General features: G+C 48.1%; 1 protein-coding gene across 1 annotated transcript in view; it reads right to left on the reverse strand.

Annotated features, from left to right (window-relative positions):
• The window catches only part of OBSCN (obscurin, cytoskeletal calmodulin and titin-interacting RhoGEF), a 121799-nt gene that overhangs the window by 137 nt on the left and 95788 nt on the right, over positions 1–25874 (reverse strand). The window contains exons 33-38 of the mRNA XM_048510508.1: positions 8186–8452; positions 7344–7616; positions 5375–5641; positions 3462–3728; positions 1179–1445; positions 1–165 (exon numbers count right to left, since the gene is read on the reverse strand). The exon at positions 1–165 is cut by the window's left edge and continues 137 nt beyond it. Coding sequence (XP_048366465.1) covers positions 1–165; positions 1179–1445; positions 3462–3728; positions 5375–5641; positions 7344–7616; positions 8186–8452 — 1506 coding nt within the window. The remainder of the gene's footprint in view (positions 166–1178; positions 1446–3461; positions 3729–5374; positions 5642–7343; positions 7617–8185; positions 8453–25874) is intronic.

Below are 25874 nucleotides of genomic sequence, written 5' to 3' on the forward strand. Positions count from 1 at the left end.
CCTGAACCCCAATTTCATTCATCTCGTTGGACTGGAGAGGTACCCCTCCCAGGCTCCACTGCACGTCCTTGGCTTTCTCCCGAGAGACCTTGCACTGAAAAACGGCATCTTCGCTTTCAAACAATGTGATGTCTTTCAAGGCATCCACAATCGTGGCTGGTGGTTCTAAACAGAGAAGCAAGAGGATGCTCGGATTTTTTTCCATTCCAAATATACCCCAGGGTGGTGGCTGAAAGTGTCATCAAGGTGTAGGCAATTCATGGTAACTCCACAAGGTTTTCAAGGCAAGCGACGTGGTTTGCTATTGCCTGCCCCTGTGTCTGTATAGAAACCCACTCGATGAACTACAGTTAAGAACATAAGAACATAAGAACTAGCCTGCTGGATCAGACCAGAGTCCATCTAGTCCAGCTCTCTGCTACTCGCAGTGGCCCACCAGGTGCCTTTGGGAGCTCACATGCAGGAGGTGAAAGCAATGGCCTTCTGCGGCTGTTGCTCCCGATCACCTGGTCTGTTAAGGCATTTGTAATCTCAGATCAAAGAGGATCAAGATTGGTAGCCATAAATCGACTTCTCCTCCATAAATCTGTCCAAGCCCTTTTTAAAGCTATCCAGGTGAGTGGCCATCACTACCTCCTGTGGCAGCATATTCCAAACACCAATCACACGTTGAGTGAAGAAGTGTTTCCTTTTATTAGTCCTAATTCTTCCCCCCAGAATTTTCAGTGGATGCCCCCTGGTTCTAGTATTGTGAGAAAGAGAGAAAAATTTCTCTCTGTTGACATTTTCTACCCCATGCATAATTTTATAGACTTCAATCCTATCCCCCCTCAGACGTCTCCTCTCCAAACTAAAGAGTCCCAAACGCTGCAGCCTCTCCTCATAAGGAAGGTACTCCAGTCCCTCAATCAAGTTACAGGTAAGTTGTCAGGGATGGCACTAAATGATAGAATAACACCTGATCAGAATCTGCCGCTCATGTGGAGGAGCGGGGAATCAAACCTAGTTCTCCATATTAGAGTCCGCAGCTCTTAACCACTACACCAAACTGGCTGTCTCAGTTCCCTTGGAGAAAATGGCTGCTTTGGAAGGCTGACTCTATGGTAGTATATCCTGCTGAGATCCCCCTTCCCCAAACTCCTCCCTCCCCCCCAGCTATTCCCCGCCGGCAATGCTACCTTTCACCAGAAGAGCTGCAGTGGTATTCTGGTCTCCGGTGTCACATGTGTACTCCCCGCCATCGGAGGCGCTCAGTTTGCAGATTGTCAGTTCCGCCACAGCTCCAACCTGCTTCATTTTGTACTTGTCACCAGGGCCCAGAAGGGAACCTGCTTTCTTCCACTGCACGGGTGCGCCGTGTTTCGAGATCTCGCAGCTCAGGGTGACTGTGCCGCCCTCTTCAGCCTCCTGATTCTCAAGCGGTTTAATGAAAAGCACAGGCAAAGCTAAACACAAAAGAAACAGAAGACAAACCCCACAGTGCAGGGGTGTCAAACATGCGGCCCGGGGGTCAGATCCAGCCCCTTGAGGGGGCTTATCAGGCCCACGAGCCAGATGAGGCAACCCTCCCTCTCAATCGGGAGCCAGACCAGGAGCAAGCAGGGGAGTTGCCTTCAACTGGCTCACGGCCCTTATTAGCCCCCACAAGACGGCCACTCCACCCTGCTATGGGCTTGACAGTTCAGGCTCCCTCCCCCAATGACATTCTGGGGCCAGCTGAGAAAGGCTTCCCCCCGGCTGAGGCCAAGATAAATTTATGTCATATCTTGTAACAAAGAGCAGCCACGAATGACCGCGGCGGCCATTGCTGCTGGGGAAGGGACAGCCTCCGGGATGCTCCCTCCTTCCCCAGCCTTGCGAGCTCCTCGGGGCTCACGAGGCTTGGCAGCGCATGAAGCGTGGGCCGGGCAGGCTTCAGGGCGCCAAGCAATGACGCGGGGCGCCCTGACATCACTGGGGGGAGGTGGGGCTGGGCGGCCTATTTAGGCCTTCACACCTCCCATTTGCTGGAGCAGCGAGTTTGATTTTCCCCGCACGTGGAGGTAAGTGGGGGGAGGGGCGATGAGCCAACCCGGACGGCAAGATAGGAGGCATCCCTCCTCACCCAGCTCGCCCAGGACCGCTCCGGTGTCGAGAGAGCTGCAGCTGCCCGCCAGCCCAGCCGCCAACACGGCCTTCTGCCGGGTGGAGGGGGCCCCAGTGGGGCAGGCCTCGCACCGCCCGCTGGCCCAGCTGCTGCCGCAGCTTTTTCTGGGGGAAGGGGCCTGGTGGGGCAGGCCTCGCGCAGCCCACCGGCCGAGCCACCGCCACGGCTTTCTGCCAGGTAGAGGGAGGCCCAGCAGGACAGGCCTTGCGCCGCCCGTGAGTTTGACTCCCCTGTCATAATGGAAGAAGAAGAGGAGGAGGGTTTTGATCCAGGAACTTCCTAGCACTCTAGCCAGGACACCACTCAAGTGCTACCAGACAGACCTGCGGTAGGACAGGAGGGCCAGTTCTAAATGCTTTATCCATCTCCTCTAAGGGTACCGTGGTCAGTACAGGCCAAGATGTAATTCAATTGTGCCCAGGAGCATTGCTGGATCCTGCCTCCTTGGACCTTTTCCTCTTCCAGACCAGGTAATCATCACCCCACCCACAATGACCTACTCTATTCCAAACCTATCTTTCCTCTCTTTTTAAATATTAGGTCTCTTCCAAACTCTCTGTGTGCACATTTGCCATTTGCATGTGTAATTTTTATTATTTTTCCTTCCAATAAAATTGTTAAACTTTATTTCTGGTCTCCTGCAGTTTTCCAAGGAGAAAAACCCCATAAACTTTGGTGGCGAAGATCTTGGTTACCCCTTCTCGCAATTTTAAGACTGTCCCCTGCTAGTTCCTCATCCAAAAATGTAGGGATGAGCCCCGCGAACCCAGCAGAGCCCCAGAAAGAGCGCAGGAATGCCTGTGCCATCTGTGTCCTTCTGGGCGCACACGCTCACCTGTCCCCCAGGCCCCCGTGAGTCACAGGTCATGAACTACCTGACTCACGGTCACCAGATGTCCCAGACAAAGGGACGCCTGCCCCCAGGTATGGATTAGACCCAGACGCGAACGTTTCCTCCCGCACGTAGGCAACCCCATGAGTCATGTACTGTACAGTATTCTCCCGCTCTCCCGCCTCCCAATACGCCCCCATTGAAACCCTAATAAAAGGTGCGAGGGACCAGACCATGGGAGAGTTGCCAGGTCCACGGATCACGCTTCCTGCCACTGGCTCTCTCCACCGGATGATATCGCTGTGTCTCGCCTCTTCCTTGCGACCCTCGTGGGCCGACTTCAAAAAAGGGAAAGACCCTACCATTTTGAGTTAACAGAAAGCTAGCAAAGTAATGTGCTTTCTTCAGCCTGCCCAGGAACACAAATAATCCTCTGCATGCAAAGTCACTCTGTCAGGGTGGTGGAAGATATATTTCTCACACCTTTTACTAGCAATGCTGCTGTAGTCTGCTGGTCACCAGAGTCACAAGTGTAGTCTCCAGAGTCCTCGGGCTGGGCATCATGAATGAGAAGCTCAACCGTCGAGCCCTTTTGCTTCATCTCGTACTTGTCGCTGGCTCGCAGTTTGGCCGAGCCTTTGCTCCACTTCACGGCCACGTTGGGTTTGGACACCTCAGCATGGAGAGTGACAGTCAAGCCTTCTTCAACTTCTTGGTTCTTCAGCTCAGCTTCAAAAAGGGCTGGCAGGGCTGGGAGACACACAGGGAGATTTAAGAAGAACCATGAGCTGGCGCCACTAGAAATGGAAAAACTCGGGGGGGGGGGCGCAACAGTGCACCTCAAGCTGCTGGACCTTCTCTTAGGAGCAGCAGTGGCGTAGGAGGTTAAGAGCTCGTGTATCTAATCTGGAGGAACCGGGTTTGATTCCCCGCTCTGCCGCCTGAGCTGTGGAGGCTTATCTGGGGAATTCAGATTAGCCTGTACACTCCCACACACGCCAGCTGGGTGACCTTGGGCTAGTCACAGCTTCTCAGAGCTCTCTCAGCCCCACCTACCTCACAGGGTGTTTGTTGTGAGGGGGGAAGGGCAAGGAGATTGTCAGCCCCTTTGAGTCTCCTGCAGGAGAGAAAGGGGGGATATAAATCCAAACTCTTCTTCTCTTCTTACAACCAACTTACATTTGCTGCAGGTGTAGCTTCACATCCCCCAACAAAAAAACAAACATCCCACAGCTCTTGCAAGTAACTGCAACAACTCCCTCGCCCACCATATTTAGCAGTTAAGTAGTGCAGAAATGGATCTTGGGGCCTGTATGAATTTCTCAATAAAAAAGTGCTTCCCTTACCTGTTTAGAGAAGCCCCTGTTTACTGTGCTCCAAGGACTGAGTCCTAATGGCTGAAGCCCTGGCCCCTTATTAAGACTCCAAGTTACCTTCTACTCTCCCTCAAAGGATTCATCCTTATTGAGTAAAAGAACTGCATGTGTTCCCACACAAACAAAAGCCTTCCCAAGCCCTCAAAGAACAAGCACATAAGCCCTCAGAAACACACACTGTTAAAGATTTGGCTTTCAAGAAAGCCCTCAAAAAAGAAAACCAGAGCTCATCTAGTGCTTTCTGTCCTACTACTCCTCTCCACTTCTTCCAGAGAGTGAGCAATAGAACTAATTGGCACTTAAATAGCAAGTCCCACCTTTCAGAAGCCTGAAGCAAGCACACGGCCAGAACAAAGAAAAAACCCTACACAAACAAAAGCCCTCCCAAGCCCTCAAAGAACAAGCACACAAGTCCTCAGAAACACACACTGTTAAAGATTTGGCTTTGAGAAAAGCCCTCAAAAAAGAAAACCAGAGCTCATCTAGTGCTTTTTGTCCCACTACTCCTCTCCACTGCTTCCAGAGAGTGAGCAATAGAACTAATTGGCACTTAAATAGCAAGTCCCACCTCTCAGAAGCCTGAAGTAAGCACACGGCCAGAACAAAGAAAAAACCCTACACAAACAAAAGCCCTCCCAAGCCCTCAAAGAACAAACACACAAGTCCTCAGAAACACACACTGTTAAAGATTTGGCTTTGAGAAAAGCTCCCCAAAATGAAAACCAGAGCTCACGTAGTGCGGTTTCCCGCTCTCACTAACTGCAAGGCTTCTGGGATTTTCAGCACCACAACTTGGATGGCATCAGTACAGGCATCTGCCCCACAGGAACCATAACCTTGCTGTGGGGCGGAGCTCCAGTGTACAATTGGCCTTACAGTGGCAATCTCAATTCTCACCTTGCTCTGCTCCCCTGAAGATCCATCATGGGAACAAATAACTGGTATAAAAGCCAACGGGGCCCTTTAAAGTTTAGAGCAAAAGCCAGTTATAGGAAAAGACGCATAGGATCATGACCCTACCTTCAACAGTGACCATGGCCACGGTCTTCTCGTTACCAATGTCACAGGTGTATTTGCCCGAGTCTTCTGTTTTCAAATCATAAATCTTCAAGGTGTGTGTTGTTCCTTCTTGTTTAATTTCAAATTTGGGGCTTGGAGAAATCTCCTGGGTGCCCTTTTTCCATGTTGCCGAGATGTTGGGCTGAGAGACTTCGCATTTCAGGAGGGCTGTGCTGTCCTCTTGTAGCTCTTTGTTCTCTAACTTTTCTTTAAAGAAGGGAAGTGGTGCTGGGAAAGTTCATGGGGGTATTAAAAAATGGAAAGGAACGAGTAAAGATTCTGATTTCCGTTGCAACCTTCTGACTCATGCACATAAAACAGAGGGACTCCGGTTGCATTTACACATGAGGGACCAGACCCTGAGCATCTTCCCGGTTCCATGAAATTTGATGTCAAATTCTGGCTCTGTTGCACATTTCCATGGAAATAATCTGAGGCCCTTTCCGCACGGGCGGAATGTGGCGCCCTGGGGCCGGCAAAAACGCCGTCCCCAGGGAGCCGTTTGCACAGAGGGCGCAGCTGCTTCGCAGCCGCGCTGCCCTCGCTCCACCCGAGCGGCGCGAAGCTGCCGTTTTCCAACCTCGCTTCCCCAGCGAGGTTTATGGAAAACGGCGGCTTGGAGCCGCTGCTGTGTGAACGGCAGCGGCTCCAAGGCACCTTCCCCTCCCCCCATGTCCGGGTGACCTACCTGCCCTGCGGCCCTCCGGCGCATCACCGAGGCCTGGGGACATGCCCCCTCTGCCCTGCAACTCTGGAGCGGTCACGCAGGGCAGGGGGGCGTGTCCCCTGGCTTCGGCGACGTGCCAGAGGGGCACAGGACAGGTAGGTTGACCTGACAACGGCGCAGCTCTGTGCCGTCGTCCCGGGAGGTTCTGGGACCGTTCATGCGAATGGTCCCAGAGGGGTCGGGTCGGCGTCATCTACGCTGACCCGACCCCTTCCGCCGCCGTGCGGAAACGGCCTGAATTTCAAAACCTAAAAAAGAGTAGGCTGCATTCCAAAGCACAAATGTGACAGATATTTCCCTCCTCGGGTCAGCTGAGATTTTATGACATCAATAACTCTACTGCACATCAGTTAGGTTAATTCAAACCTGGTGATACCTGTGATCCACTTATTACATGTACTTATCTTCTCCCTTGATTGAGTTCATCTAAGCCACTGAAGGGAGGGAAAGTGGTACAGCCCGATCTCATCAGATCTTGGAAGCTAAGAAGGACTGGTACTTGGATGGAAGACCACCAAGAAAAATTGCAGAGGAAAGCAATGGCAAATCACCTCTGCTTCTCAAGGAAGGATCTCCAGAGGAAGGCAATGGGAAACCACCCCTGCTCCTTCCTTGCTGGGGTCACCATAAGTCTTGGATGGGAAACTACCATGGAAGACTGCAGAGGAAAGCAACGGCCAACCACCCCTGCTTCTCCCTTGCCTTGAAAGCCCCTTCTGAGGTTATCATAAGTCTTAGATGGGAAACCACCAAGGAAGGCTCTGCAGAGGAAAGCAATGGCCAACCCCCTCTGCTTCTCACATGCCTTGGAAGCCCCTTCTGAGGTTATCATAAGTCTCAGATGGGAAACCACCAAGGAAGGCTCTGCAGAGGAAAGCAATGGCCAACCCCCTCTGCTTCTCACATGCCTTGGAAGCCCCTTCTGAGGTTATCATAAGTCTCAGATGGGAAACCACCAAGGAAGGCTCTGCAGAGGAAAGCAATGGCCAACCACCTCTGCTTCTGAGGTTATCATAAGTCTTAGATAGGAAACCACCAAGGAAGGCTCTGCAGAGGAAAGCAATGGCCAACCACCTCTGCTTCTCCCTTGCCTTGGAAGCCCCTTCTGAGGTTATCATAAGTCTCAGATGGGAAACCACCAAGGAAGGCTCTGCAGAGGAAAGCAATGGCCAAACAGCCCCCAGACAGTGTGTTGTTCATTACCTTTCACAGTGAGCTGTGCCGTGGAGGTGTACGGTCCAACTCGGAAGGTGACTGTTCCAGAATCCGGCTGGGTGACCTTCCTCAGTCTCAGGGTGTGGAGCCTGCCTTTCTCAACAGAGATCTCGTTCATCTCGTTGCTCTGGAGGGAGGCGTCCTGCAACTTCCACTCCACATCTCTGGCGTTGTCATGAGAAACTTTGCACTCAAAGGTCACATCTTCTTCCTCAAATACCTCAGCATCCTTCAGACCCCTGATGATGGTGATGTCCAGTCCTGCAAGGAACACACCATCCATTTTCAATTAGATTGTTTTAATCATAATGGAATTAATTATGTTACAAATTTTAGGCCACTGCTCGGCTTTTAATTTTATGGATCTATGCATGCTGAGACAGTTTTAGTAAGAACATTAAAAAGAGGCTGCTGGAACAGACCAGAGTCCATCTAGTCCAGCACTCTGCTACTCGCAGTGGCCCACCAGGTGCCTTTGGGAGCTCACATGCAATGGCCTTCTGCTGCTGCTGCTGCTGCTCCCGAGCACCTGGTCTGCTAAGACATTTGCAATCTCAGATCAAGGAGGATCAAGATTGGAAGACAGAGATCTATTTCTCCTCCATAAATCGATCCAAGCCCCCTTTAAAGCTATCCAGGTTAGTGGCCAGTGGCCATTATTGTATCATTGTTCGATTTCTAAATCGTCCCGAGGCAGTTCTGGAAGGGGTGATTAAGGAATTCAACTGACAGACAGACAGACAGACAGACAGACAGACAGACAGACAGACAGACAGACAGACAGACAGACAGACAGACAGACAAAATACTTAAATGACATTGTCTCTTACCTTTCACCGTCAGAGTGGCAGACGTCGTCTGATCCCCAACAACGCACGAATATTCTCCACTGTCTTTAGGCTCCAGATTGTGAATGAGTATCTCACGGACAGTACCTTCTTCCTTGATTTCATATTTAGAGCCAGATTGAAGAACCGCACCATCTTTCTTCCATTCCACCGTGGCCTTTGATAACGTTACCTCACAACGCAACTTGGCTGTCCCGCCTTCTTCGGCTTTATGGTTCTTCAGACGTTGCTGGAATTCAGGCTTGAGGGCTGGGGAATAAATTAAAAATTGAGGTAAGCAAAAGCATTTGTGTTTGCTAGGAGAGGAACCTATGGACCGTTCCAAGACCCTGGAGCTTTCACTGCGGCAGAACAAAGCCCAAGGGGCAAAGAAAGCCAGAAGTAGCAAGAACGGAAATTTTCATCCAGCCAACAGTTTACACAGTTTACAACAGTTTAGACAGTTTACAACAGTGAGAAGAAATTTATACTACAGTGAGAAGAAATTTATACTACAGTGAGAAGAAATTTATACTACAGTGAGAAGAAATTTAACTATGTCCTGTATCCCCGTTTTCCTGTGAAGATATGTAATTTAAAAATGGCTAATTATAAACATTATGCTGACCTTGCGTTACTTGTAAGGAAAAATGGCACAATTGTTTTGACAGAGACACATTAATTTTGAAACAAATGCTGAGGTTTGAGAATTTCAAATTCAGTTCAAGAGACCAAGTGAAAAAATATGTCCAATCTTCAGTGTTTTAAATTTCCAAATTACTAACATTTCAATACTTGAAATCTTATGGAACACCCTGAATTTCCACGACTTTGGTAAGAATAAAATCAGAAACAAAACAAACAAGGTTGTCAGAAAGCGATTTTGTAGTGTTATCACACAAGCTGGTTCATCACTTGATTGCAACGTTAAGATATGATTCGCAGGTCTAACTGGAGCGTCACAGATAGCAATTTCTTGCAAACTGATATGACTTCAATGAAGCGTTTTCAGTTATGACAATTCGCATGCCCGTTGTTGTCAAGTATGCCCCCAACCAAATGACGTACACATATTTGTAAACCTGACCCCAGGTTTTAATTCATCTATTTCAGCCCTACCATACATCTAAACCTCTGTGTCCCTTATTGATAACCCTAGGCCCCTTCCGCACAAGCAGAATAACGCACTTTCAATCCATTTTCACAATTGTTTGCAAGTGGATTTTGCTATTCCGCACAGTAAAATCCAGCTTCAAAGTGCACTGAAAGAGGATTGAAAGTGCATTATTCTGCATGTGCGGAAGGGGCCCTAGCCAGAGGTGGGATCCAGCAGGTTCTCACAGATTCCTGAGAGTGGGTTACTAATTATTTGTGTGTGCCGAGAGGGGGTTACTAATTGGTGATTTTGCCACGTGATTTTTGCCTTAGTTACCCCCCTCCTCTCAGCAGTAGCGCGCAGAACTTGAAGCAGTCTAGCAGGAGGTGCACCGGCGTGCGTGGCAGCCTGCGCCTGCGTGCCTTCGTTTCCCGCCCAAGGACCGGCGCCGCGGCTGCATCCTTGCCACAGCCCCGCCCAGGAATGCCACGCCCCCGGAATGCCCCGCCCCGGCCCCATTGTGCCCCGCCCAGCCCCATTGGCGCTATGCCACAGTTTGAATTCCACCACCATGGGAACCTGTTACTAAAACTTTTGGATCCCACCACTGGCCCTAGCATTCAACTTATCAGCGTCTACGTCGGCTGGCTCTACTTCAAACATTTTACCGTTTACTGTTAACACCGCTGTGGTTTTCTGGTCTCCACATATGCAGATGTAACTCCCAGAATCCTGAACATCTAAATCATGGATCACCAGCTCTGCGATCGTGTCCTCCTGTCTGATGTTGTATTTCTTGCTTTCGGCTAGTTTCTTGTCCTCCTTCATCCATTCCACAGGAGCATCCTTGGTGAGCTCACAACGCAGCGCAACGGTTCCAGCTTCCGTGGCTCCCACGTCCTTCAATTCTGCTTTGAATTGTGGCGGGAGGGCTGCGGAACACAAAATAAATGGTTGGGTTCGGCACTGCCAGTTGGATGTTGTGAATGGAGGGAATGTCTGGCAGGGATGGGAGAGAAGCAGGAACACGAGGTGGACAGGTTGTTGTGGGTTTTCTGGGCTATGTGGCCGTGGTCTGCCATACCACAGCCTGGAAAACCCACAACAACCACGAAAGCCTTCGACAATACAACGAGGTGGACAGTTTGTACAAACGTCTGCTCCTGTGTCTGCTGAATTTGAATGGAATGGCTCCCACTGACGTCAGCAGGTATACAACTGTGTATCGGTATACAACTGTGTTGGGTATACAACTGTGAAGAAGGCATGACAGACGTAGAAAGCAATCACCACACGTTTTGCAACGAACGACGGACGTCAGAAATGTAACGGAACAGGCAGACAGACAACAGAAATAGGAACACAACCATTCAGACACAAAAACTATCTCCAGGAGTGATGTGAAACGGAGTTGTTGTTTAAGGGTAAAGATAAGACAGCTATGAGCAAAGGTCTATGCTCATTCCATGTCGTCTGCTGAACATGCTTTTACCATGGACTGCTAAGGTTGCTGTTGTCTCATAGTCTCCGCAAGCACAGGTGTATTCTCCGGCATCCTTCAGATCCACATTAGAGACCACCAACTCAACAAATGGACCCTCTTGCCTCATGAGGCACTTGCCACTAGGTTTGAGGACGTCGTGTTCCTTCTTCCACTCCACGGAGGCGTCGGGCTTCGTCAACTCGCAACGGAAAGCGACTGTTTCACCTTCGGTGACTTCCTGAGCTTGCATCTTTCCTTTGAAAAGGGCAGGCAAAGCTGGAAGGTGTGATACAGAGTTCAAATGTGGAGGGTTACCAACCAGAAGAACAATTTGAGATGGGTGTTCTAAATGGCAATAGATGGGGGCAAAGATGACGAAGCCCTATATCGCCCTTCTAGACCCCTCCGTTCATCGGAGGCGGACCTACTGGTGATCCCTGGCCCCAAGGCGATCCGGCTGGCCTCTACAAGGGCCAGGGCTTTTACGGCTCTGGCCCCTACCTGGTGGAACAGGCTTCCAGGTGAGATCAGGGCCCTGCGGGACTTACAAAGTTTCCGCAGGGCCTGTAAAACAGACCTGTTCCGCCAGGCGTTTGGCCAGCCGGGATTATGTCAACTAGCCATAAAACATCTGGCCTCCCGTGGGTTCATAAAGGGGAATAGAAGAGCTGAAGTCATCTATAGTTTAATATTTTATGTATTTTAGATAAATTATATATATGATGTTTTAAACTTTTATTGTTGATGGAAACCACCCTGAGCCTTTGGGGAGGGCGGTATATAAATATAACAAACAAACAAACAAACAAACAAACAAACAAATAAATAAATAAATAAATAAATAAAATTAAAGCCACTGCTGCTCCTGTCCACTACTCTTAACCCACTATTCCATGCCAGTTCTCCTGATTGGCTGGAGAAGGGGCAAGGTGATGAATCCATCTTATGTCACTTTAAACCCCAACAGAAATAAAAGCAGACAGGTGGTATATGAGAAGGGCATGCTACAGGACTCCAACTCTGATCTCATCTGATTAGTAAAAAGCATGTTGGAGCCGTGCATTATGGGTCACATTGACATGACAGTTAAGGACGAAAGGTGATCAGGGAATGAAAGAAGTATCTAATGGGAGAGAGTGAGAGATAGACTGAGGTCACAAAGTTGCATTCCTAGAGTGAGAGATATACTGAGGTCACAAAGTTGCATTCCTAGAGCAGGTCAAATGAAATCAACAGGATGGGGGAATGTCAGAAAGTAGTCATCGATTCATCAAATTCCAACAGGAAGGAATGTGGGAAAAACCAGTGAGAGGAATTAAGGGAAGACAAAGACAAGTGAAGGAATCTGTTTCCAAAACTGTTGCTTCAGGACAGGGTAGAAACCAGATAGGGTTGTCAAGTATTCTTTACCATTGACTTTTAAGCTTGCGGTGGTCCGCTGGTCTCCACAAACGCAGGTATACTGCCCTGCGTCTTTGTCATCTGGCTTGTGGATCACCAGCTCTGAAACGACGCCCTCTTGGTTCATTGTGTATTTCTCAGACTGGCTGAGAACTCGTTCTCCCTTTCTCCACTCCACCAGGGCCGTCTTGGTGAGTTCACACCGGAGGACAGCAACGTCACCTTCGGTGACCTCTCGGTTCCCCATTTCCTCCTTGAAACGGGCGGGCAAGGCTGAGGACACAATCAACGGAGGGGTCATTAGCATTTATCTGGGGAGGGCGGGATCCTGTGCAAAAGGTTAAGGTATTTGGTCAGCCAATGCAAAGCATGGTTACTCTTTCCTGGCCCTGCACCACCAGCAGCCATGTGGCTCTGCTTGGATCCAGACAGTAACAGCACACATCCAGGAGGTGATACCGTTCTCCTCCTTTGCTACTGTTGGCGTTTGCTGGTGTAACCCCCCATGCTCAGAATGGGTTAACCCAGAAAGGGATGGAGACTCAAAGCAGCAGGAGGCTGCAGAGCTTATGTAGTTTGGAGGAGACAAGGCTACCAGACTCGGACCTTGGTTTGTATAAGCCCTTAACACCTTGCTAAGGTAACTGCAATGTTGTTGGGAACTACTGGGAAGGTAGTTTGTTTTTGCTATGTTGTAAATCTTGGAGTTTATTGTTTCAGGGTTTTTGTGGTTGTAATGGGTGAGAGTTCTCCTGTGATGTTGAATGTTGATGTTATATGTTATATGTTAAGAAAGTAAACCGTTTTGTTTTAAAAATTTGTTGTTGCAAACTCATTCCAAGTTCTGCCCCACAGAACCCACAAGCTGAGGTTACATTGGCACGTGTTGGCGCCCTCCTGACTTAGCCGCTCCTGGCAGTTTATTTATTTATTTGTTGGATTTATAGGCCGCCTCACCCCCGAAGAGCTCGAGGCGGCTCACAACACAGCTGTTCTCCAGGCAGAAACCAATACAAATAAAACTTTAAACCCGTTAAAACTTAAGCAGCAGTTACTAAAATAAAGACAATTAAAACAACAGAAGTTGTTAAAAACAGGCGCCCGATCTGAAGGCCAAAAAAGGGGGGGAGGGAATAGGCAGGGCCCAAGATGAAGTCAGGGCCCAGCCAGGATGGAAAAACAGGCAGCCTCCGTCTCAGTGGGGGGGGGCGATAGAACCGCGGCCAGCCCCCCCCCAAAGGCCCGGTGGAATAGCTCCGTCTTACAGGCCCTGTGGAACTCACCAAGGTCCTGCAGGGCCCGGACCGCTGGAGGGAGAGCATTCCACCAGGCAGGGGCCAGAGCTGTAAAGGCCCTGGCCCGGGTCGAGGCTGTAAAGGCCCTGGCCCGGGTCAAGGCCAGTTGCTTGGATGGTTCAGGCGGAGAGCCGCTGTTACAGCCGGGACTTGACTTGTACCTTTGCCAGCTGTACAGGAGAACTACCACTAAGTTAACTGCAAACAGCAAATTTTACAGCAATTACGATGCTTTCGTTTATATTGCACAGTTTACCATTTACAGTCAAAGACGCTGTTGTTTGTTGGTCTCCACACACACAGGTGTAATCTCCCATGTCCTGAAGCTCCAGATCACGGATCACCAGTGACACATTGACCCCGTCCTGCCTCATGACGTGCTTCCTACTTTCTGGGAGCACACGTTGCCCCTTCTTCCACTGCACGGCTGCAGCCTTGCCCAGTTCACAGCACAGCGTGGCCGTGCCGCCTTCCACGGCTTCCGCGTTCTGCAGGTTGCTTTCGAAACGAACAGGCAAAGCTGAAGATCACAGAACGGAAACAGTGCGGTTAAAAGCAACGTGAGGCCGTTTGCAAACAAGGACCACACCACGGGAGAAAACCAAAACGTGTACATTCGTGGGTTTTAAAGACAGGATGACAAGAATGCCGTGTCCACATCCAAACTACCAGGGGCAAGGAGAAGACACAGAAGACGATTTTTCCAGAGAATGTATCTCTGGGAAAGACTGCTAAAATGCACTGAGAACCCACAGTTTATTTCAACAGTGCTGGAAACGGAGACACTGGGACAGGACTTGCCCAACAGACAACAAATAGAACACCACCACGGAAATGATATAAATCACACTGACAAATGCTGACGAACAGAAATAAATCCAACCACAGACTGGTGAACCCTGACCTGGATGACCCAGACTAGATCAATCTCATTCGATCTCAGAAACTAAGCAGGCTCAGCCCTAGTTAGTGCTTGGATGGAAGACCAGCAAGGAAGTCTGGGGTTGCTACCCAGAGTCAGGCAATGGCCAACGACCTCTTGAATGTCTTTTGCCTAGACTCAGCTAGCCCAGGCTAGCCTCATCAGATCTCAGAAGCTAAGCAGGGTCGGTCCTGGTTAGTATTTGAATGGGAGACCACCAAGGAAGTCCAGAGTACAGAGTCAGACAATGGCAAACCATCTCTGTGCATCTCTGGCCTTGAAAACCCTGCAGGGTTGCCATAAATCAGCACTTCACACACACACACACACACACACACACACACACACACACACACACAAACTGATGTAGACAATGGGATTGTTAGCTGACCCCATATTTCATCTGTAGTCTTCTGATCTCCGCAGATGCAAGAATATTCAGAAGCGTCCTCAAGATCCACCTTCTGAATCTCCAGTTTAGCAACCAAGGTCAAATCCCCACTTGAAATTTGCATGCAGATCCAAACCTGTTCATTGTGAGACCGTGTCCTCTTCATCGGAGTTTCTCCCTCCCCACTGCAGCGAGCACACAGCAGACACACCCGGTTGCAGAACTCTTAGCAACTCTCTAACTACCAGGTGAGCTCGCTTCGCCAGTCTCCCCTGATTGGCTGCCAAAGCTGCAAGCCTTGATGGGGCGGGACCTTTTCCCACTGCGGAAACGTACGTTGTAGGGGTGTGATTAAAAAAACAGCATGTAAAAGTTTAACGTTTAACTGTTTAACTGTGCAAACAGTTAATCGTTACCCGTGTAAACCATGAACGATTCGAAGTTACGCATTTGACTGTTTAATGTTGGCATCCCCTTCTGTTTGCCGATCACAAAAGCAGAAATGAAACCAAGGAAAGGCTGCATGTGCATCACAGTGCTGATTGGTTGCCCTAATTCTGCGTCACACTCCAGGGCGGGAAACGAGTCAGGGTTTCAACCCTCATCCAGCCCCTCAGATCAGCTCTGAACCGTGTTAATGGGGTCTGTGCCACTTGCAACCAGGTCCTGCCAGAACCCGGATTAATGGGGAGAACGAGCGCCAGAAACGGAATCTGCCATGCAAGCAATGGGGAGGTCGTCCGTCAAACCTGGCTAGTTTGTGTTCTGAAACCTGGCTAAGACGGTAGTGGGGATTCGACCCAAGTCTTCCTGGCTCATGTTGTACTTCTTACTTGCTTTAAGCAAACGTTGGCCCTTCATCCACTCCACAGGAGCAGCCTTAGTCAGTTGACAGTACAGAGTGACCGTGGCCCCTTTCGTGGCATCCTGGCACTTGAGGTCCTCTTGGAAGAAGGCTGGCAGAACTGAGGGATGCAACAGGCAGAGAACGTTAAGGCACAGATGCGAAGCAGAGAGATCCACTCTGGCGGATGTAACACAACCTCTTGAGCTTTGCAAGCAGAGCAGAACAATTCTTTCTTCTCTGCATATTGGAGAAGCAAATTAGATGTTGTTCAAATGTCTCGTTGATCCTTCCCACATCTGTACCCATGACAAAAATGCCCGGATTGGGAACCATCTTAGAATTCCTGGAAGCCATGGTGGCTTTGTGGGAACAAGGCCGCATGCACGCCATTTGATGTTGAAATGGTCGCCCGTTCTACTCGTGATGTAGGAAATCTTTCACTGGCATTCCAGGATGAATCTGGGTTATGTACACATTGAACACCACGCACCAGGTCCAGACATATTTTCTGAGAATGCTATCGCGAGGATTGCCGCAGGGTAAGTGGGTGGACCAACAGAAGCCACTCGGAATAATTGTTGGCATTTGCAAGTGTCTGTCACAACAAGTCACAAAAGTGTTAACTATCTGTATGTAAACAGGATGTTGAGGCCATGTTCTAATGAGCTGACCAATTGATTGCCTATTGGCCAGTTGCTTATATGTTTGTGAGCACTTGTACCTGAAGATGCACTCTGGGTGATTCCGCACACGAGTAAAATAGGTTCGACCCAGTTCCCTGAGAAGGGTACTAACCTAGGTCGAAGCCATTGTTGTTCCCCACTGCAACCAGTTTGATCCCAGCTCAGAGGGCGGAATTATCCTGTGCCTCTTCGCTGCTCCGTTCCGATTGGCTACTGTTCTATGGCCATGTTCCGTCTATCCCCACACATGTTATTTAAAAAACTGCCACAGGAATGGAGGGACGAAGGTGGCGTTTTTTGATTGGCCAGCTGTACGCATGCCCGAAACACTCAGCTGTGATTGGCTGAATGGGGGACTGCTGGCACCAGAGATTCCGCACTTTACTGGAATCGAGCTGAGTTCGAGCGTGGTTCCCTGAAAAAGTAGTAGTTCCCAACTGGAGTCGGAAATTTGTCACGGGGTGAAGCTGTTACAAAACCACGTCGATCCCAGTGGTTGTGCGGAGCACTTAGGTCGAACGCAGCTCGAACTTAGGTTGATAACCCAAGTGCGGAATCGACCTCTGACTCACTAGTATCTGGGACTATTAGTGTCTGCAAAACTCTTGATAATAATGTGTATCCACCAACAATAAAGCATCAGGGAAAGTTGACTGGGGTGGGGTGGGGTTGACTGATGTAGACCATCTTGGCAAATGAAAAATCCTTCAGTTAGGATCCAGAATTTGGAGCAGCTATTCAATGGGGCCCTCACAGTAGATGCTGGGTTGGGGTGGGCCACGGAAGGGTACGATTCAAAAAACGTTAGCCAAAGAAGCTGGCATCTCTGAAAAAGGCAATAGAAAAAGAAAACCAAGAACTCAGTTGTAGAGCATCTGCTTGGCATGTAGAAGCTCCCAGGTTCGATCCCTGGCATCTCCAGTTCCAAGGATCAGGAAGTAAGTGATGTAAAAGACCTCAGCTGAACCCCCCGAGAACCACTGCCAGTCTGAGCAGGCGATTCTGACTGCAATGGACCAATGGTTTGATTCTGTACAAGGCAGCATCCTGAAGAAGAAGAGTTTGGACTTGTACCTCGCTTTTCTCCACTATTAAGGTGGTTTACAAACTTCTTTCCTTCCTCTCCCCAACAACAGACACTCTCTGAGGAGGCGGGGCTAAGAGAGTTCGGAGAGAACCATGACTGGCTCAAGGCCATCCAGCAGGCTTCATGCGGGTGGTGGGGAATCAAACCTAGTTCTCCAGTTATCAGTCCACCACACATGTGGAGAAGTGGGGAATCAAACCTGGTTCTTCAGATCAGAGTCCACCGCTCTTAACCACTCCACCACCCTGGCTCTCCCGTGTGTTTACTTGCTCAAAAGGACACAAACACATATTACAAAGACAAACACACTTCTCAGTTACTTGCTCAGAAGGACACAAACACATATTACAAAAACGAACACAAAGCACAACAGAAAATGGGTGGTAGAAACCAACCCACTTAAAACGAGAGACTCGTTATTACCGTGTACGGCTACAGCAGCCGTGGTCTGTTGATCACCGCACACGCAAGTGTAAGTGCCAGAGTCCTCCTCTTCAAGGTTCTGGATCACCAGCTCCAACTCGGTGTCCTTCTGGCTCATTTTATATTTCACGCTGGGCCGCAGCAGCTTGCTGCCCTTCTTCCACTGCGCTGGAGCCGCTTTGGTCAGCTCGCAGCGCAAGGTGGTGGCCTCGCCTTCGGTGGCTTCCACGCTTTTGAGTTCTTCTTTGAAAAGCACCGGCAGGGCTGAGGAATAAGGAAGGAGCAAAGACTCTCAGCAACTTTGTGTCCTATGGAAGCGCATGGAATTAAAAGGTTGCTATTATTCCTTGGAGACGGTTGCAGGAGGGTAAGGACACGGATCAGCAGTAGAAGATAGGATTCAAGTAGCACCTTAGAGACCAATGAGTGTATAAGCTTGTAAGAGTCAAAGTTCCCTTTATCAGACCTTAGGAAGCTTTGACTCTGGCAAGCTTATACCTGTCAAGCCCCTCCCTTTAGGGTCTGGTCATGTTCACCCAGGAAAGTTCGGGAAATGGTGGCACCAAAGAATAGAATCATAAAATAGAATCGTAGAGTTGGACCATCAAGTCCAATCTCCTGCCATAGAGTTGGGCCATCAAGTCCAATCTCCTGCCATGCAGGAATAAACAATCAAAGCACTCCCAGCAGATGGCCATCCAGCCTCTGTTTAAAAAACCTCCAAAGAAGAAGATTCCACCACCCTCCGAGGCAGTGTTTTCTACGGTCAAACAGCCCTTACTGTCAGGAAGTTCTTCCTAATATTTAGGTGGACTCTCTTTTCGTGCACCTTGAATCCATTACTCCTTGTCCTAGTCTCTGCAGAAAACAAGCTTGCTCCCTCACCAACATGACATTCCCATCAAATATTTAAACATGGCTATCCCAACTTGTGCTAGATGTTAGCTTGTTTAGATCCAGCAAAAACCTCTGGAGCGTCCCTGTTCCTTTACTCTGATGCAATAAACCTGATTTCAACACACCTAATTCTGATGATTGGGAGGAGGTCAACAGGCATGACAAAACCATGAAAATTCTCGCTCGTCTTTAAGGTGCTACTGGACTTGAATCCAACTATGCTTCCTGTTCAATATCCGACGCCCCATGCCTCTACAGACATGGACTTAAAACTATACAAATATTGATCGATACCAGGGGTCTGCAACCTGCGGCTCTCCAGGTGTTTGTGGACTACAATTCCCATCAGCCCCTGCCAGCATGGCCAATTGGCTGGGGCTGATGGGAATGCTGGCAGGGGCTGATGGGAATTGTAGTCCATGAACTACAATTCCCATTGTTGTCCACGAACTACAATCCCCATGCTGGCAGGGGCTGATGGGAATTGTAGTCCATGAACATCTGGAGAGCCGCAGGTTGTAGACCCCTGATCTTTACTGATCAGCTCAGTTCCAGCCCCATACTCCTCCCCCCCCACAAAAGGCAATAGAGAATTACAAAAATAAAAATTAATGGAAACTTTTAATGAGGATATATCAAGATGCCTAAGCAGGTTCTAGAATACCAAATGCCATTATTCTGGCCTTGAAAAAACTGATCTCCCATCCACTGAAGAGTGGTTCCAGAAAATTCAAGAATATAGCTTTGCAGACAGACAATACTTAATAAGAACTATATGGACTCTTATATGAAAATATGGGATCCAGTAATACAGTATCTATATAAAGCTGATCCAGCTAATAAGAAGATATTAATAACAATGTGAATAATGTATACGTCACACAAATATTATGATATTTCTTTTCTCTTCTTTCTTCTAATTTACTGATTAATTAACTAAACGTCCTTCCTTCTATTGTAAAGAATCGCCACTTAGTCTAGAATTACATTAGAAATATTTGTGACAAAAGAGAAATCTCCTTTATTAATGTTTCACTTCTTTGTATAATACCATAATATATGTTTTTGTACTTTCTTCATGCTAACCTTTCAATAAAGATATTATTATTTTTAAAAAAACCTTCATCTTGCAAAAGAGGGTGAAGAATATTCTATTGACCAAACATGGTTCATGCTAGGTTCTGAATTCTTTGGGTGACTCCAGAGTATGACCCAGAACACACCAAGCTCCAGCTATTTCAGGGAAGATTGGTAAAGGAAGGGTCAGCGGCCTTTCCCTTTGAAAATAAAAGTCTTCTCCCTAAGGAACCCCTGTAAACACCAAAGGCTGAGGAACACTGCTATACATCAAGAGGAGAAACAGTGAATCAGTTAGCAGTGTTAAAATAAAACACTGGGATTTCCAGGGAGTTTGAGTGGATTCAGGCACAACTCAGCAGAGAATCCGAACTGAAACAAGGGAAAAATCGGGGCTTTCCCCTCCAGACCAGACATTCAACACAGAATATTCTGTTTACCATGGACGGCCAGAGCTGCAGTTGTCTTTTCGTCACCGCACAGGCAGGAATAGTCCCCGGCGTCTTTGAGTTCTAGACTGCAGATCACAAGCTCCAAGACTGTACCTTCCTGCCTCATTTGGTGCTTGTCGCTCGGCTTGAGTGTCTTGTGCTTCTTCTTCCACTCCACCGGGGCAGATTTTGTGAGCTCGCACCGAAAAGCGACACACTCACCTTCGGAAGCCTCTTTATTCTCCATGCCTTTCTTGAAGAGGGCAGGGAGGGCTGAGAAGTTTGGAAGGAACAGATCGTGTGAATGACAGCCTCTGGGCAATGAAAGTACCTGGGGCAGATCCAGGAGGAACCAGATCCAGGTGCTTTCCATTCTAGGTTCCGTGAAACATCCCTTCCTACACTAAACTACAGTGTTTTTTATCAAGGGCAGAAGGCACCTCTGAGATCTAAAGCAATTCCTCCACAATTCTCTTTTAGGGTGAGCTGGCCCCCTCCCCCACAAAAAATCCCATATAATATAGCTATTATATGATGGGACAAATAGTACATCGAGGAATATCCCCCCCCCCATCAGTATACAGACGAGAGATAAGAAGACTGACAATAGAAAGACAGCACGACAGAACCACACATTTTGAAGGATTACATTTAGCCAATGGCATAGCTTCCACGGGGCCGAATGCAGACAGGTGCCCCAGGTGGACGCCGTTGGGATCACATGGGTGATGGAAAATTTCCCCCACCCCTCCTCCTTCCACTCAGCCCACCCCGCCAGGCCCAGAGGAGGCTGCTGCGGGGTCCCCTTGCCTGCCCCTGCCCCGCTAGACCCCGCCACCGGCTAAGGTAAGTGGCGCGTGGGGGCAGCGCAGGGCACAGGGGGCAGTGCGGGGCCCATAGGGGGAGCGGAAAACTCAGAGTCTGCCCCGGACATCATTTTCCCTAGCTACACCCCTGCGGATTTGGCCAAGATTATAACGTGTCCTTTTAATGTATTTTTATGCTACTGACTTCCTTGTAAAGATCAAACTTTTGTTAGACATATTTCTAAAAGTTTGGGTTCTTCCTCTGAGCCACAGAAGAGTAGAGACTGTACTCAGTCTACCAGGCCTTTGAAACCTCCTCTGAACACACATGCTTTGTATCTGTCAATGAAAACCAGAAAGTAGCATAATTAAATGTACCCTTCACTGCCAAGGAGGCCGAAGTCTTCCAGTCCCCAAATGTGCAGCTGTAATCTCCGGCATCCGCCAGTTCCAAACCATGAAGGACAAGCCTGGCGAGCGGGCCTTCCAGCTTCATTTCGTATTTGTCACTCGGCTTAAGCAACTCGTTGCCCTTCCGCCACTCCACGGGAGCTGCAGCCTTGGTCAGCTCGCACTGCAGGGTGGCCGTTCCATTCTCTGCCGCCTCCACATTCTTCAGCTCTTGTTTGAAACGTGGAGGGAGAGCTGAAGAGCGCAAAGAGCAGATGGATACTCAAAGGTGAAAAGACTCCAGGAGGATACGCTTATTTATCGGCAACGTTATTATTTGTACCACAGGCTAATTGTCTCATGGTGAAAACAACAAAAAATTAGACACACCCAAACGAACTATTAAATCTCTCAGGAAAGTTTACAGGCAGTCCTTGATTTCGATTTGAGATCGTGAATGGGGCAGTTCTTTGACAGAGGTGTGTTGGGGGAAAATGGCTAGGCTGACCAGACGTCCCGCTTTTGGCGGGACAGTCCCGCCTTCAAACAATTTGTCCCACATCCCACGGGTTATTTCAATTGTCCCGATTTTTGGGAGGCTGCCACACTGCCTTCTGGGGCGCAAGACAGTGCAGCAGCCTCCCGCGTGCGCAGCCGCAGGAGCACGGCCTTCTGGGGCGCTGCCGTTTCCCTCCCTGTCACAGAAAGGCAGCACCCCAGAAGGCAGTGCGCTCTTGCGGCTGCGTGCGCATGCGCGGCTGCCTACCCCCATCCCGGTTCACAAAGGTGACCATCGGGTCACCTTAGAAATGGCGCCTGGAGACAACTCCTTCTCCAGGCACCCTACCCCCCACCCCATTCCCCCTGTGCTCCCCGTGCTTGGGGGTGGGGCCCTGTCCCGAGCCCTACCCTTGGCCTCCGTGCAGGCCCGCTTTTGCTCAAAAGCAGACCTGCATGGAGGCTGGGGGTGGGGCTTGGTGGAATGCAGCTGGGGCACATGCTGTTTGGTCATGTGGAGGGGGGGCGCCCAGCATACGCCTCTGCTCCTTGCTCCTTACACGCCACAAGAACATGGTGCCAGAAACTGCCCATCTAGTTGTAACTTGATATTTGTTTTAATCCCTATAAAACGTGAGCCTTGCACCTCTGCAGTTGTCGCATGGCTACGCATTCTGCATATGTTCCATTACGTGAGTTGCCAGCCGGATATCTTTCCCGTGTTTCTCCCAATGCAAGTGCAGATGCAATGTGGGACTGCCCACAATGCCCATGACGATGAAGTTTTGTTACAAACAAGGATGAATACATAAATAAATAAATACACAGGACAGTATCCTGAACAGCATGTTCAGTTCTTGACTACATCTATGACAGCGATGGCGAACCTTTTCGAGACCGAGTGCCCAAATTGCAACCCAAAACCCACTTATTTATCACAAAGTGCCAACGCAGCAGTTTAACCTGAATTACTGCCTCAAGCAGGGGCCAGCCTGCTGTAGCCTCCATATGCACCACTCTAGCATCTCTGCTGCCTCGCCCCCCCCCTCCCGGGCAGCAGCCACCTGGAGCACAGGCACCCAGGCCTGCCAGCCGAGTCCTCCCTGCTCGCTGAGGTGCACACACATCAAGTCCAGCGGCCCGAGCAAGCCTAGATGTGTGTGGGGGGTGATTTTTCTCCCACATGACGTGTATGCCCACAGAGAGGGCTCTGAGTGCCACCTCTGGCACCCGTGCCATAGGTTCGCCACCACTGATCTATGAGGTTTGAGACAGTACTACCAACAGACAGCATTCTGAGATGTTGTTTTCATGCACTACACAAAGTCTTGGGCTCCAAAGATGCCATACCACCCAGCCACACAGCTCAGTACAGGTTGTGAGAGATCCCCCCCAAATATTCCCCTTTGGTAGTGGGTCCAATCCCCTTATTTTTTTATTTTTGTATTTTTGTATTTTTGTATTTTTGTATTTTGTATTTTGTATTTTGTATTTTGTATTTTGTATTTATTTATTTATTTATTTATTTATTTATTTATTTATTTATTTATTTATTATCATATTTATATACCGCCCCATCCCCTGAGGGCTCTGGGTGGTGAACAACAAAATAATATAACAGAAACAATAATAGCAGCAAATAATATAAATATAAATAGAATCATTAAAACATAAAATTACAGCGTTCCACGTAAACCGCTTGGCGTCCAGCATTAAAACTATCAGTAAAAACCCTCCCAGAGAGGTGAGACCCTTGAAAGAAACGAGACATCAATATGAGAAATCCATGTTGGAATGGGGAAGTGTATGGCTATACCTTCATGTAGTAATAACACATTATGGCATGCCACCAACACCTCATGCACCTATAGACACGTAATATTTACCATGCACAGTCAGAGATGCAGAAGTCTTCTGATCTCCACAAACACATGTATATTCTCCAGCATCCTGTTCAGTGACATCGTGTACCACCAGCTCAGTGACAGTGTCTTTTTGTTTCATTTTATATTTGTCACTGGGCTTCAGTAGCTTTCCATCTTTTTTCCACTCCACCGGTACAGCTTTGCTTAATTCACAACACAGGGTGGCCAATCCACCTTCTGTCACTTCCGTGCTTTTGAGCTCTTCTTGGAATCGGGCAGGCAAAGCTGAGGGATGCAATAACAACAGAGAGAACGTAACGGTCCTTCTCATTCAGACCCTGGGAGCAGACCCCCCCAAGATCTGCTGTGCGGATGTCCCATTCAAATCAATGGAAGCTTTGGCACAAGAAGGTCTTTGTGGAATGCCCCCTTTGACTTCTCTTCCCCGACAACAGAACCACACATAAATCATTTTTAACATTTTTGAAAGAGCTCTGTAAAATGCCAAAAAAACCCCACTCAAAATCGCAAAGGTTCCAAAATTTAAAATGTTTGCATTTTAAATTTTAATATAACCTTAATTTTTTAGACTTCAAAAATAAACTTGAAACTATAAACACAAAAACCAAACTTTGGCATATTTAGATTTTTTTCAAAAATGTCAGGGTTTTGAACAAAACCAAAAATAATTGGGCAAAGCCAAAAATAATTAAAATGTCAACTCAGTTGCATGTTGAAATGAAGCAATTAAATGAATCTACTTCATGTTCACAAATTCCACAGCACAGATGTAATATAGACAGGAAACAGGAACAAACAATTCTCATCACAGATGGGAGGGGAACAAGCATACAATACACATACAAACACAATATAAATATAAACACCACATAGGCCGTTTCTGCACGGCACAATCATACTGGGTTACAATCGGCATCTTATCATCCGGGTTTATTTTATCTTGGTTTCTCCCTTCACATGACTGCCAGTTTCTGTGAAGGAATCGAGCAAAGACTGGGAGGAAATACTCCAGTTTGTTTTGCACAAGCCCGGGTCTTTTGTATTTACACCGGAAGTGTATCCACACATGTGCAAATATCCCCAATGTTCCACATTCTGATTGACTGTTGTTTTGGGGCTGCTGACGCCTCCTTAACACTGAACTCAAACTGGCCATTTCCAGAAGATGGTTTCATACAAGGCAATCAGGAAGGGTGGAATAACATGAGATCAGAATGGCATGGGGACTTGTACATGCCACACGAAAAGACTTTTCAGATGCCATGAAAACTCTGGCACACATTTTAGGCTGATATGTAGAGGGGCAGATCAGCCCAACATGACATCATGATCCAGTGACTGAAATATAAGAGATGATTTGTGAAGAAATATAAGAGATGATTTGTGAAGAGATGATTTGTGAAGAAACAAAGAAGGATCCAAAGGAGAAGAATGTATCTAATAGAAAAGAGCAAAAAAATTTAGCATGGATGGTAGATCAAAAGATCAGAAGCTCAGTTCAAAATTGACTCTATTATATTCTTAAAAGAATACTGTTTGGGAAAGGGTTATGGGCCCAGTTGTAGATTATCTTCTTTTCACATGGAATGACTTAGTTCAATCCTTGGCATCTCCAGTTAAGAGGATCTAATAACAAGAGATGCAAAATACCTTGACCAATCAAGAATAGACAATAATGACTTGATAGACCAATGGTCTGATTCAGTACAAGAGAGCTTCCTGTATCAATGTCTTGTTGGACATCAACAGTCAAGCATACAAAAAGAGGGGAAACAGGATGCTACCAAGATGCACACCCAGACTTGCAGCATTCAAGTCAACAGGTATGAAAGTAAAAATAATTATTAAATAAAGTCTCAGAGAACTTTTCTAAATTGTACTGAGTTGCTCTAGGAAACTTTTCAACCAAGTGGCACTGGAGATTTTAAAAAAACCGTCAAGACCTGTCCAAGAAGAAGTCAGGCTATTAAAATCCTTTTTCAAAGCACAAATTCGAATAATGGAACTTTGAAAGTCCTCCATAGATCCAGGTAATGACGTCTTTATTTCTGAGGAGCCCAAGCTGCAACCAGACTTTCA

This window comes from Sphaerodactylus townsendi, linkage group LG11 (assembly GCF_021028975.2).
Source record: "Sphaerodactylus townsendi isolate TG3544 linkage group LG11, MPM_Stown_v2.3, whole genome shotgun sequence".
Taxonomy (NCBI): domain Eukaryota; kingdom Metazoa; phylum Chordata; class Lepidosauria; order Squamata; family Sphaerodactylidae; genus Sphaerodactylus; species Sphaerodactylus townsendi.